The sequence below is a fragment of the Tamandua tetradactyla genome, chromosome 4 (assembly GCF_023851605.1).
Source record: "Tamandua tetradactyla isolate mTamTet1 chromosome 4, mTamTet1.pri, whole genome shotgun sequence".
In the NCBI taxonomy this organism is placed as follows: domain Eukaryota; kingdom Metazoa; phylum Chordata; class Mammalia; order Pilosa; family Myrmecophagidae; genus Tamandua; species Tamandua tetradactyla.
In genome coordinates this window covers 34,155,713-34,170,755 of record NC_135330.1, presented here as the reverse complement: position 1 = coordinate 34,170,755, position 15,043 = coordinate 34,155,713, and the positions used below count along the sequence as shown (strand labels likewise).

Below are 15,043 nucleotides of genomic sequence, written 5' to 3'. Positions count from 1 at the left end.
CTAGAAAAGACATTTCCCCATTTCTAACACCCTCACCAAAGATGGTAATTGTCAGTAGTTCTAATCTTTGCTGAACTGAAAATTAATATGAAATAATATTTTTATTTTATATGTTTATTGGACATATACATTTCTGCTTTCATGAATTACCTGTTATATGTCTCTTGCTCTGCTTTTACTCCTAGAATAAATTTAATCCTTGGAGAAGCAAGGCAGGCCAGCACATCCAACTCCCTCATTTTACTCTTCTACCACTTTCTGGCAAAAGTCCTGAACACGCAAGTCTGTAGGTAGGAAACCTCTCTAATGGAAGAACAGAATTTCCCCTAAACAATCCCAGAAGGAATGGGAATCAGATACAGGTGGTTCAGGGCTCGAAGATAAAATTTTCCAAAAGGCTTGGCAGAAGCTACAAGGCTTCTTATGACCTGGCCGCTAAAGTACCAAAATGTTTTTAACTATCTGTCAAGCTGGCCATTTAAAACCAGCCCAGGTGCATCTCAGTGTGAGAAGTAACAGAGAATTTGTAGCAATTTATTACAGAAAATTCAGCAAGTGCTGAAACTTTTTAAAATTCACATCTGTAGACACTTCTGTTTCTGTAGTATCAGAAGTCTAATGGGATAGCAACAGAGAGAAAAAAAAACTCAAGTTGATGCCAAAGCCACAACAGAATAATTTAAATTAATTTTTTCCTACCTTTCTTTCATCAGAAATTTACTTAGTGCTAAATCAACTTTATGCATTTATTTATTGATTTGATTCAAAGTTAAGAATTATTTTCATGATAATTTCAATATAATAATTAAAAAAACACCTAAGAAAGGTGAAAGAAAGTACAGATGTCAAATTCCATAAATAGTTAATCCAAGTAATAATACTGCAGAGGACAAGCGTTAACTTATAAATTTATACTTAGGGAATGATTCCCAATTGACCATATCATAACCTTTTAACCATTAGTAACAAAAATTAAAGTAAAAAGGCCCATACAAAAAGCTCCCTAGTAATCAATAAATATGATGCAGAACACACCAAAATTAATATGAAAAGTTAGTCATAGAAAAAACCCATAGTTCCTCTCTTTTCACAAGCTTCACCATGATTAATAGTCAACAAAAATATATAGTAGTCATCTAAGAACTGGGACTGTTACTTCTTCCTCAGAAAGAAAGGCTGCCATTTACATATAAAGGATAAAGTAAATGAACACCAAAATAGTCAAAGGGCTATCACAAATTAAAAAGGAAGGCAAAATAATAAATTAGGCCAAGGACACAAACATGCAACCCATAGAAGCAATATAAACGGCTATTAAGCATATGAAAAGAGGTTCAACTGTAATAAGCAAGAGGCAAATTAAACCAAATATTTACATAGTAATACTTCTTAATCTCTGGAGGTAGCAAAGACACAGCACTCATTCACTGTCAATGGGAATGTAAATTTGTTCAGCCTTTTAGAGGGCAATTCAGCAATATTAATTATTAATTAAACTTAAAATATGCAGTACTTTTGACTGGCAATTCCACTTCTAGGCAAGTGTACAAAGATATCAACTGCAAAATATCTTAAACAACCAAGGCTAGAAACAGCCCAAATGTCAATCAATCATGGATGTCATAAATGAAATATGGAGCAGCAACAAAAGGAGATACCATGCACTGCTTAGGATGGCATTCTACATACACGTATGCGAAACTGGTATTGAAAAAATATTGGACTGTTAACAGTGATTTACTGCAGTGAGGGGAAGAAGGGAGAAGATGACATTTGTTTACATTTTAAAAATAATTGTGACACCATTTAAATTTAGAAGTGTGTATTGTTTTTTTTTTTTGCTCCTAAAAAGAACAGCCCCTCTTTTTGCAGCATATTTGAAATCAGCAGGAATAAGTATAAAACTAATAAGTATTAGCAAGAAATTAAACATAATCACAAATGATATCTAAATGCACAATCAATTATTTTTCTCTTTTTCCCAGGAACAGAAAATACTTACGAATTTTATCTTCTGTTTTGTCTCTGGATTAACAGTCCCCCCAGGTCCAATTTGGGCAATAACTGATTTGAATGTGCTCTCCAACTATGATAAAAAGTAAAAAAAGTTCACGGTCAAAAAAAAATGTCAAAAGTAAATCTAAAGAATATGTAAAGAAAACATTTATAAAAGGAAATAAACTGTATTACAATCAAATGGAAGAAATACTGTTCTTCAGAGAAGGAAGCAGCACTCTGACACAGACCATGTAAAATACATTTAGAGTAGAGGGAATTTACATGACACTAAGCACTCTGGACTTTTCCAAGATAATTAACATTTTCTATAACAATTAGATTCTAGTTTCAGTTACACAATCTCAGACGCTTACCCAAAATGGATTTTTGTTATTTTCTTCTATTTATAAAAATATTCAATGTTTATTAAATACCTATGTAGAGAAGACCTAATACAGGGAAGGGATGGGAAGGTGGAAAGTCCCTGGGAGGTGGGAATGAGCGTGAGCATTGGTGGAACGACTGGATTTAAAGGCTGGGAAGGAAAAGAACCAGCAGGGATGCAGAAAGGATCTGTAAATGGGGAGGTAGGAGGTGGAGAGAAATACCATGGCATGGCTTCTGTATTCTGTGTGAGGTACAAAGCAAAACCCACTCTTAAGACTAAAAGGAAAGAGGAGGGATGGTTAGACATTTGAGAAAGTACAAAAGTAGGAAAAGAATGTTATGAAAATAATGGATGATAATCTAAGATCCCACATGTGAGAAGTGAAGATACGAGGGGCCTGAGTTAAGCAGGCAGGAACCTGGAGATTTTAGTAGGGAGAAGCCAATGGAACTGAGGTCTAAATAAGGTAAAAAGATGATGTATGGGAATTATTGAAAAAATAAGCTGTAAATACAGCAGGTTATCATCAGAGAGCACAGCATGGAGCATTTCAGGGCAGTCAAGGTACAGCAAATAGCCAAGTCAGAGGAGAATTAAAGTGCAGTGATAGAACCTAGAGTTATTTTCACTCAACTCACTAAAGAGGATGATGACAATGTTAAAAAAAAATTTAGAAAAGCCAAAAAATTAGAAAGAAAAATACAGCTTGCCCAAATCCTGTCACCTAAACACAACCACTATTTCTATTAATATTTTTATCCTTCTAAACTTTTTTGGCCTTTTTTCTTACTGCCCCTGAGCCTGTGATTATTTACAAACTGTGTGACCTTAGTCATGCAACTGATCTGCTAGGTCTCAGTTTCCTCATCTGAAGAATGGAATACTGACATCTATAAGGTTGCTGTGAAAATTACACGGTAGGGTCATGAAAAGTGTTTTTCAAGGTGCCTGGCACATGGTCTGGCCTTCGGTGCAGGGCGCGCACCCCGGCCGGACTGCCCCTCAGGGCAGCTCACTGCTCTGCTTTTCATACAACATTATCAATATCACATTCAGGCAGAAGTCTTAGAGGTGGATGGCCATCCAGCTTCTAAGATTAGGTTTTTCCCTGTCTTTACATTTTCTTGGTCATTTCCATGTGGATTTGGGAAGGGGTTTCTTAGATACCCTAGATTACATCACAAGCTTTCTCTAAACTCTTCAGCTCTTCATCTTTTTTGGTGGTGGGGGGGGGGTGTTAATAGCAGCAGCACCACATACCTCCTCTTTTTTTAAAGACATTTTCATTATAAATAACAAACAAACAAATATTCTTGACACGGTTACTATCAATGGCTCACAATATCATCACATAGTTGTATATTCATCACCATGATCATTGTTTTGAACATTTGCATCTCTCCAGCAAAAGAAATAAAAAAGAAAAAAAAACTCATACAAGCCAGAACCCTTATCCCACCCTCTCAGTGACTACTAGTATCTCAATCTACGCAATTTATTTTAACCTTTGTTCCCCCTATTATTTATTTCTTATCCATATTTTTTACTCATCTGTCCATACCATACATGAAAGGAACATCAGATACAAGGTTTTCACAATCACACAGTCACACTGCAAAAGCTATGTCATTATACAATCATCTTCAAGAAGCATGTCAGCCCTTCATCTTAATGTTTTTTGTATTTTTTCTTATCTGCCATGAGACAATTCCCTATGGCTCTCCCACTGAATGATAAGAACAGCTAAAAATAACTGATTTTTCGAATTCCACTGTGATTTCACCATTTGAAGATACAATGCAAAGGTTTATTAAATTCCCACTGTGCTAAGTGTTTCAGGGGACTAAAAAGAAAAAGGAATAATGCTGTCATAGCATTATTCCTCTCAAGGCTCTTACAATTAGGTAGGGAAAATGAAATAAATACATAAACAGCAACCTATGACTGACTATAAGTGCTACCAAAGAGGTACAAAGGTACAGATGGGTATATCACATTAAGTTGTAAATCTACAGAAGCCTTTCTTTCAGAAGGGCCTTGAAGTATGGAGAAATTTTTGCAGAAAGGGATGGTAGAGAAGTCACTGAAGGTAGAAGGAACTTCATGAACAAAGGAAAAAGAGAAAATAGTTTGCCTTAAGGCATTAAGGAAGCAACAGAAGAGGAAACTGGAAAGGTAGATTGAAGTCATATTACAGAACATTTTAAATGTCAAGCTAAAAAGCTTTTCTTATTTGTACAGACAAAAATCAAGATACATATATTACAGATTTTTAACAAGGGACTGACATTATTAGAAGTGTAATGTGTCAGCAGAAAATTAGACTGAAGGGATGGAGTAGCCAGAAAACCAGTTATGAGAACACTGCAACACTCTGGTTTTAGAGTTGGAAAAAGAGATTTTTAGAAAAGAGGGGCTATTACAAAGGTAATAACTGAAGGTAAATATGAGCACAGATTTTCATCACAAGTTTGTTTATTTATTTGTTTAAAAAATTCTTTTTTGCAGGGGCAGGCACCGGGAATCAAACCTGGGTTTCTGGCATGGCAGGCGGGAACTCTGCCTGCTGAGCCACCATGGCCCACCCACAAGTTTATTTTTTATTTATTTTTTACATGGGCAGGCACTGGGAATCGAACCTGGGTCCTCTGGCATTGCAGGCGAGCATTCCTGCCTGCTGAGCCACCGTGGCCTGCCCCCCACAAGTTTATTTTTAATAGCAAAGCTAGAAACAGCCTAAATGCCCAACCTAGGGTACTAATTAAATAAATTATGGCACATTCATACCACTGTTAAGTTATGTGGCAGAAGAATTTAACAAAGTGGGATGTTCATAATGAGCACTTTTGACACACAAAAAAGCATGTCACAAACTAAGGAGCAGAAGAATTCTAATTTCATAAAAAGAAGAAAATGTCAATATTTCCAGATGATGACAGTATAGGTAATTTTTATTTTTCTCTGTGCTTGTTCGTATTTCAAATTTTCTTCAATCAACCTGTGTTACTTTTGTAATAAGAAAAAGCTATTTTTAAAAACATAGACACCTGAGTGATAATTTAGAAGCATGAGGGTGGATGCAATTTGGAAACAAGATGCATGAGGCTAAATGCAGAAAGGAACAGAAGTTTCATGTTAGAGGAATAGACCAGAGGCCATTTGGCCATATGGAAAAACATTAATACATTATCAAAGATCACAAAATTGACACAGAGGCATGTGAAGGAACAATGCTTTCAATCACTTAAATATTTGCTGGGTAGCTCATTTAATTAAAAGCCAGATAGCATGGAATCTGACTTGCCATATTAAAAACTTCATCTGAACTTAGAGGATAAAAGCTGGAGAAACAAGTACAACTTCTAGAGAACTAAATTAATCAACCCACTGAGCTGCTTGTTCTGACTGTAATTGTTTAACACATTAAGTTACTTGTTGAAGATACTCCTGAAATATGATTGGACCAAATCAGGTGAATAAAAATGCTTCCCTTCTTATTCGTTATGATAAGTATAACATCTAATTCACGTAAAATCATTTCATCTATTTAGTTGCAAATTAAGTCAGGTCTAAACTAAGACCCAAGCCTGATTCAAGTTAGACCAGAAGATGTTCGTTACAAAGCCCAAGTTTACCTCCTTTAAATCGCATGGTAATTATTACAATAAACACTTTCTACTGTGTAAAGCAGGGAATAGGCAAGGGATGAGAATGAAGTACTTAGATGGCATTAAGGCTAGAGAAGCCATAAACACTAGATTCCTATGACTATTCTTTAATTTTTATTTATTTATTTTTAGGTGTATGGTCCGGAAATCGAACCTGGGTCTCCCATGTGGAAGGCGAGCATTCTACCACTGAACTATCTGGGCACTCCCTGACTCTTCTTACAGTTAGACCTGTAAATGAGAAGCAAAGTAACACCGTCACTAGCTATGGTCTAGCCTATATATCACTGCAGAGATTTCTGATGAACTGGGCTAGACAGGCTTCACTCACTAGAAAATATAGCTAATTCATATTGAGGACGTTCCCATGCAAAGGTTAACAACTCCTCTAAACTGCTTCTGGAGAGGTCAAAATAAAGAAAAACCAATACAATGAGGTAAATGTGGCAAAAAGATTACTTCCTCACAAAAAAAGAAGGTCTTAAATTGTTCAAACAAGTTGCTTTGTGAAACATGGCAATGGCCAAAGGCAGATACTAAAGGGTGCACCTGTCTGCTCCTCTTGCAGGTAAAAAATGAAGAATCTCAGCTCCTCATTTTACAACGGAAAACTGATTTTTTTTTCTTTTTGGTAGCGTGTTGTTCTTATGACAAAAAGAATTTATATTCACTGTGGAAAACAGAAAATACAGGTGATCAGAAAGGAAAAGTTGTCTATAAATTTACAAATTTAACATTTAATTTAATCTGTTTTTTCATGAATATAAAGAAACATATATTTTAGACTTTTATAAGAACATTTAGCAAACTGATAGGCCAATAATTTTGAGGAAAACAGAAGTTATGTTGGGTCTGCCCTAATAGGAAATTAAAACTTGTGTTTTAAGAATTAGGGAACTGAGTCTCTTCGAGTTTCCATCTTCCCAACAGAAGCATTGAGCAACCAGCAATAACTGGGACAAACATCTTCTCAAAGCTGCAGAAAACAATTAAAGGACTGCTAACGGGAGAGTGCTGAATCAAGAAAAAGCCTACCTTGATCCAAAGTACAGGATCTCCTGGCACCCTGGCTGGCCCTTCTCTCCACTGCACACCTGCTGGGAGAAGAGTCATCTGCATACCCAGTGCACATACTGAGGGCATGTATGTCTGGTCCAATATGTTTGGTGGTGCCTAGGGACCAGTTGTCCCAAAACATGCTCTGAGTGTAGAGGCAGTTCACAAAGCTCTTGTACAGAGTGCTGTGGGAAAGCAGTCATGTTGTGAAGTGACTGTTGGCTGTAGGACATACAGCACAATGCCCAGGACCCAAACTGTTTTCTAGGGAAGAGGGGACATTTGTAAAGAGGAGAATTTCTAGAGCCACATGTGCATGCCAAGACAAGAGGCATGTTCAGAAAGGTTCAGGGAGACCCCTATATTTTAGCTTAGAAATATCTTCTAAATTCATTGTATGGATAAGTTCTGAAGGAGAGTGCTCTTACAGGTCACTCTGCAAAGACTGAGAAAGGTGGTTCACTTTTTAATTCTTTTATTAGCTACCGGCATAAGGAAAGCTCTATTATAACACTAACTAGATACAACTCAGAATCTAAATTCCAATAACACATTAAAATATAAGAATGCTCAGGTTTCAACAAACATCACAGAACATACCAAAAAAAAAAAAAAAAAAAAAGGAAGTGATGGCCCAGGCAAAGGATTAAAGCATTAGAAACCATCAACGAAGTAGATCAGACCTAGGATATACCAGACAAAAACTTGGGGAGCAAAAAAATGGTTCTAAATATGCTCAAAGAACTAAAAGAAAACATGGACAAAGAACTAAAGGAAATCAGAAAAACAACAGGTAAACAGAAAGAACGTTAAAAATGAGACAGAAATTTAAAAAAGGAACCAAACAGATCTGAAGAACACAGGAACATAGTAAAAATTCCCTAAGGAGTTCAACAGCAAATTAGAGTTAGCAGAAGAAAAAAAAAAATTAGTGCACTTGAAAATAACATCATTGAAATCATCTAATCTGGAGCAGACAAGAAAGACAGGTATACAGAGGCTGAGCAATCTGTGGGGCACCATCAACATGCTGATACACACATAGTGGGAATCCCAGAAGGAAAAAAAAGAGAGCGAAAGGAACACAGAGAATATTCAAGAAACAATGGCTGAACACTTCCAAAATTAGCAAGAGACATGAATATATACATCAAAGATGCTCAACAATCTCCAAACAGGATAAGCTCCAATAAATTTACACCATGACAAATTATAATCAAACTTCCAAGTGCCAAAGATAGAGAGAGAATTCTGAAAGATACAAGAGAGAAGAAACATATTACATAAAAGAGAGACTCAATACAATTAAGTGCCAATCTCTCATTGGAAACCATGGAGGCAAGACAGCAGTGGTATGACACATTTAAAGTACTAAAAGCAGAACACTGCTAATCATGAATTCTATGTCCAGCAAAACTGTCTTTCAAAAATGAGAGATAACAGCAGAGCCAATGTAGACATTTGGAGATAAACGCAGAAATAGCCTGGGTGCTAAGCAAGGACCCTCAGAAACAGCCAGAACCTGATGAGAAGTTTCTGCCCCGATAGATACTAAGCTAAGAGATGAAACCCAGAGTTTTGTTCTGGACCAGGTAAGTGAATGCCCACAGACACTTAGAAAACCACTGGCATCAGAAGCTGGAAACACTGGAACCAGGAATAAGGACCAGGAGTTGCCAGCAATATGCTTTCCCAGATTACCCTTCCTTGAGCCAAAGTCTTGACTTTCCAGTGCAAATGACTCCAATAGCTCAATCTCAGTTTATATCTTTAGCTGAAGTTCTTTGCTGTGCTATATCCGACATGAAGGTAGCTCAGATTACAGTAACACAGAAATCACTATTGGAGCATTTGGTGAAAACACTACCCAGGCATTGCAATTTCATCTCAAGATATTCTCTATACAACTTTGGGAATTCTGACCAAAGAAAGGAAGATTTATCACACTGGAGAAGGATACTTCATAGTTACTCCTCAGACTTACTTCATTACAAATACAAACACCCAAGAACATAAGAAAGTCCTAACAGACAAAAGCCCCTAATGCCAACTGCCATTACATATTTGGTGAGCACGGAGAACTGTGCAGAGTTAGCTGAAAAAAAAATGCTGCCCCCATTTTCCACTGTCAATATTACCAGTGTTTTACTGATGTGTGCACTCAGGCTGTACAAGAACCACCAACTGCTGCAGGAGTAACCAGAAAGGGACAGAAAAGTCTTGGGGAATCCACACCTTTGGCTTAGAGTTAGGCTTTTCCAGCATCTGAGGAAAATCACGTCTGTGGTAGCATCAAACCTTTACTGTACACGAAAGAGAGAAAGCCAAGAAGTTTGGCTTTAGTTTCTTCTGGCACAGTATATTTAGAAAGGAGAAGCTCAAAAAAGAACCCAGCAGTTTCTCTGCCCACTTCCCACCTGAAGAATGGTTTGTCCGAGATGAAATTAACTTGGATGATATCCCTCGAGATATTGAATGAGATAATCACACGAATTAACCCTATTCTGACTGTTGACAACTAAATCAAACACACCGCTCTAATGCAAAAATATGAAGAACGGAAAAAATATAATCGCCAACTTCCACTGATACGCTAACAGGCACAAATATCCTTTAAAAGAGGGAGTTAAGAAAAGGCAGTCTGCAAAGCCTCACAGGCAGAGTCATTCTCATAGGGATCGACAAACAGGCAGAGGTCAGGGAAGTAAGCCTAAGCCAGGTAAGTATCGGGCAGAAGAAACATACCAACCTTCTTGCTGCCCAGCCCACCCCCAGATTTAAAAGCCCACATGAAGCAGTAGATCAGAAACCACTTGGTGAGGAGAATCCATCAGTCCTAGGTTCCCATTTGATTTACAAAAAGCAAACCAGCAATTCTTTTCAGGGTTTGCCTCACCAAGGGAGCTCAAAAGGGCACAACAGTCAAAGACCAGTGACCTGAAACCCAATCACTAAAACAAAGGAAAGGACTTTCCAAAGGTTAAGGTCTTTGGATTCTTCAAGAATCTTTGACAGTGAAGCCAAACAGTCAAATGCTGAACAAAGTAATGATATACTGAATGAAGCAATTTATATGAAAAACTCTACTGTCAAACCTATCAGAGATGATTTCAAGGATCAGCTCTCAAATTGCCCTCCATACAGTGTTTTGCAGATTGACAGTCAATGCTGTTCTTTTAAGAAAAGTATGTTGAGATGCATATGGTAAAGAAAATAAGGTAATCCCTGAAGTCTTGAGGAAAAGTCATTCTGACTTTGACAAATTTGGGGAAACAAAAGAAACACAGCATATCCTGCCATCACGAGGTCAGCCTTCCTCTGCTGGCAGGTTAGTTGATAAAACAATATACCAGTTTCAAATCTTGGCCTTTCGGACTACCAAATTGATACAAACCAAGATTTGAGGCAACCTGAGAGGCAAAACACAGACTCAGAAGAACAAATAATGAGAAAGGCATTCGTCTAGGATGCAGAAACTGTGAGTCTAGAAAATGAAAGGCTTTCCGACAGTGATCAAGCTTTGTATCAGAATGAAATGGAAGATGATGATGGTGCCTGCAGTTCATTGTATCTGCAAGATGACGACTTTTCTGAGAATGATGACTTATGTCAAATGTTGCCTAGCTACATTCAGTATTCCTTTACAGGTAGAAGCAAGTGGAATAACTTGGGGAAAACAAAAGGTCACTGGAAGATCTATGACTGAGCACAACAGCAAAATACATAGGCGTGAACATCAAATACTTAAAGGAAATGAATGTTACAAATTCACTGGAGTGCCCATTAATTCAGGTAAAGGCCAGAAGCCTAATCTCTCTGTGGAAAGCTGTGGCCTCAATTCAGGGACCCAGTTCAGTTTTAATTATGAAGAAGAACCGAGAGTTGCTGAATGTGTACAGACTTCGGCACCTGCTGTTAAAACTATATTTGAATACCATAGCACAAGAAAAGCCACTTTTGAAGTCGAAACCCTGAGAGAATCTGTTGGTGACACAGAAAAGAAGCCAGCTAGCTACAGTCAGAGTTTCCAGAGTCAAGAAATGAGAAAACACTTGAAATAAAATTTAGAACTTTTAAGCACTTCATATATGCTAATACTGTCTCAGGATATCCAACAAACACACAGTCACTCAGAAGGAACAGAAAATTATAACATGGGATAAGATAGTAGAATAGATTCTCCATGGACACAGAGTCTGGCATCTAAAAATTCAGTCGTTTTGGATGGACTGAAAAGAAGACAGAATTTCCAGCAGAACTTTGAAGGTGCAAAGAGCTGCCAAACACTTACATGCAATTCCTTACTACAGGTAACTCCAGTTATAAATGTTTAATTCTTGCTTTTCTTTTGGAAAAATTGTTTTTGTGAAAATGTACACCATTAACATAGATTTATTTTAATCAACCAAATACATGAGTCCTCTAAAGCACATATGGTATTAATCTCATTACATATTTTTCTATATATTATAGGGTTTATAAATATATACTAAAAGCATATCACAACAATAACCCAAGTGATGGGAGAAGGGCAATATACTCTTCTAAGTTTCTTACACTATACATGAAATGGTATAATATTGTAGGAAGGTCAACTGTGATAAGATACATGTTGAAATTCCTAAGGCATCCACTAAAATACAAAACAAAGAGGTATAGCTAATACAACAGATACAACAGAATTATTAAAAAAACACTTAATTCAAAAGAAAGCAAAAAAAAGAACAAGAAAAAAGGAACAAAAACAGAACGGCAAGATGGTAGATTTAAATTCAATCATATCAATAATTACATTAAGTATAAATGCTCTAAACACTCATAAGTGGCAGAGATTGTCAGATTAGATTGAAAAGTTACACAAATGTTGTCTAGAGAGAAAATTCATTTTAAATATAAAACAATCATGTTAAAATAAAAGGATGGGAAAATGCTATAACTAATATAAAGAAAGCTGGTATGGTTATGCTAATATCAGACAAAACAGACTGCAGAACAAGAATTATTACAAGCAACAAAGAGGGACATTTCATAGATAAATCAGGCATTTCATCAGAAACCTAACTCCTAAATTTGTACATACATAGCAGAGATTCAAAATACGTGAAGCAAAAACTGATGAAGCCTAAAGGAGAAAAAGACAATCTACAAATTTTATTTGAAAATTTCAACATTCATCCCTCAGTAATTCATAGAAAAAATTAGGAAATAATCAGTAAATATAGAGAATTCTTAAATGACTATCAATCAACTTGACTTAATTGACATTTATAGAGCACTTTATCCAAATACAGCAGAATAGACATTGTTTTGCTGTGCAGATGAAACATTCACTGTGATATTCTGGATCATAAAACACTTTTCGATGCATTCAATCACATTTATATTCTCTGACAATAATGGGATTAAATGAGAAATCAAAAGAATCATTTCTGAAAAATTATCAAATATTTGGAAATTAAACAATACTTTTAAATAAATGACGTGACAAAAATAGAAACTACAAGGGAAATGAAACTATTTTGAAATAAATGAACATTAAAGCATATCAAAATATGTAGGATGCAGCTAAAGCAGCATTTAGAGAAAAATGCAGTCTTAATAATTTATATTAGGAAAGAAGGACCAAAATGAATGATTCAAACTTGTACAATAAGAAACTGGAAGAAGAAGAGAAAAATGAACCTACAATTAATAGAAAGGCCAGATTATAAAGGTAAGCACAGAAATCAATGAAACTGAAAAATAAAAATAAAACCAAAAGCTGGTTCTTTTAAACTGAATAAACTGGATATATATTTAGCCATATTGACCATGAAAAAAAGAAAAGACAATTTATCAACAATGTCAGGAACAGTTATTACAAAACTTAATAATGAGGAAATGTTACACATAACTTTGTTTCAATAAATTTGACAACTCCTTGAAAGACATACAATATCAAAACTCATGCAAGAAGAAATGGAAGGCAGGTGTAGGTCGGGGGCACCAGAAAGGGAGGGGAGAGCTTAAGGGAGGAGGAGCCTCATGGTTGTCACCTGCTGGGGAGAAAGGGCTAGGAGTTAACCTTGGGTCTCTTGTGTGGTAGTCAGCCATTCTGCCACTGGAGTAGCTGTGCACCCAGTCTACCTTATAATACACACTTAAGTTGAACTGTATCCCCTGCATGAGATAAGGAGCTTGATTTGGCAGAGAATAAATGACAAACAAAATACAACAGGAAAAATTCAGTAAAAACGAAGTAAATACAAAACTTTAGAAGCATGAAGGAAACGAACTTGCAAAATAACTGTGTCAAGATAATCAAATGCCCCAAACACAACAGAAAATCACAAAACACACGAAGCTCCAAGCAGAAATAGCCCAGCCAAATGACCAAATCAAAATTCCAGAGGGGGCAGAGAATATGTAAAGAATTACTCAAGGATATTTATAAAGAAATAAAGGATATTAGGAAGACATTAGAAGAGCATAAAGAAGAATTTGGGAGGTTAAATAGAAAAATGGCAGATCTCACTGAAATGAAAGATACAGTAGACCAAATAAAAAATATACTGGAGATACAGGATACCAGATTCAAAGAAGCAGAAGGAAGAAGTGAGCTAGAAGATAGAACAACAGAACTAGAGCTCACAAAACAACAAATTTCAAGAAAGATGGAAAAAATGCAACTGGAATCATAGGGAAATGATGGACAAGAGGTACACAAATATAAGAATTATTGGTATCCCAGAAGGATAAGAGAAAAGGGCTGGGAAGGTTAGTTGAAGATATAAGCAGAGAAAACTTCCCAACCCTTATAAAAGACACAAATCTGCACATGAAAGATGCCCAACAAACTCCAAATAGAATAAATCCAAACAAGCCCACTTCAAGACACATACTAATGAGATTGTCAGGTGTTGAAGAGAAACAAAAAAAAGTCCTAAAAGCAGCATGAGAAAAGCAATCTACTACAAACAAGGGAAAATACATAAGACTTACTTCAGACTACTGAACAGGCACTATGGAAGCAAGAAGGCAGTGGTATGATATTTTTAAGACCCTGAATGAGAAAGGCTTTCAACCAACAGTTCTTTATCCAGCCAAGTTATCCTTCAAAACTGAGGGAGATATTAAAATCTTCAAAGTTAAAGAAAGATTGAGAGAACTAGTCAACAAGAAACCAGCCCTAAAAAATACTAAAGGGAGCCCTGTCAGCTGATAAAAAACGACAGGAGATGGAGGTCTGGAGGAGGGCACAGAATTGAAAAATATGAGTAGAGGTAATTTAAAGGAAAAGAGAGAGGGAAGGAAAATAATACACAGATCTGACAAAAACTAAAGGACAAGCTGGTAGAATTAAAAAATGCTCTTACAGTAATTACTTTGAATATTAATGGACTAAACTCACCAATTAAAAGATACAGACTGACAGAATGGATCAAAAAACATAATTGATCTATATGCTATTTATAAGAGATGCAAGTTAGGCTCAAGGACACAGTAAGATTGAAAGTGAAAAGATGGAAAAAGATCTTCTATGCAAGCTGTAACCAAAAGAGAGCAGGAGTAGCTATACTAATATCAGACAAAGTAGACTTAAAATATAAAAACATCATAAGAAACAAAGAAGGACATTACATATTAATAAAAGGGACAATTCACCAAGAAGAAATAAAAATCATAAATGTGTATGCTCCCAAGGAGCTCCAAAAGAATATGAGGCATATATTGGAAGAACTGAAGGGAGCTATAGACATATCAACAGTAATAGCAGAAGACTTCAATACATCACTCTCCACTATAGACAGAACAATCAACAAGGAAATAGAGAACTTAAACAATAAGTTAAATGAATTAGATCTAATACACACATATAGATCATTACATTCCAAAATACCAGGATACACATTCTTCTCTAGTGCATGTGAAACATTCTCCAGGATGTATCATA

The 15,043-nt window shown here is 36.1% G+C and overlaps 1 protein-coding gene and 1 pseudogene across 5 annotated transcripts in view; one reads left to right on the top strand and one right to left on the bottom strand.

Annotated features, from left to right (window-relative positions):
• TDRD5 (tudor domain containing 5) overlaps positions 1-15,043 on the bottom strand; it is a 100,883-nt gene that overhangs the window by 75,982 nt on the left and 9,858 nt on the right. For all 5 annotated transcript variants that reach the window (XM_077157131.1, XM_077157130.1, XM_077157132.1 and 2 more), the window contains exon 5: positions 2,003-2,086. In XM_077157131.1, the coding sequence (XP_077013246.1) occupies positions 2,003-2,086 (84 nt within the window). The remainder of the gene's footprint in view (positions 1-2,002; positions 2,087-15,043) is intronic.
• On the top strand, positions 8,836-11,444 carry LOC143678878 (storkhead-box protein 1 pseudogene; annotated as a pseudogene).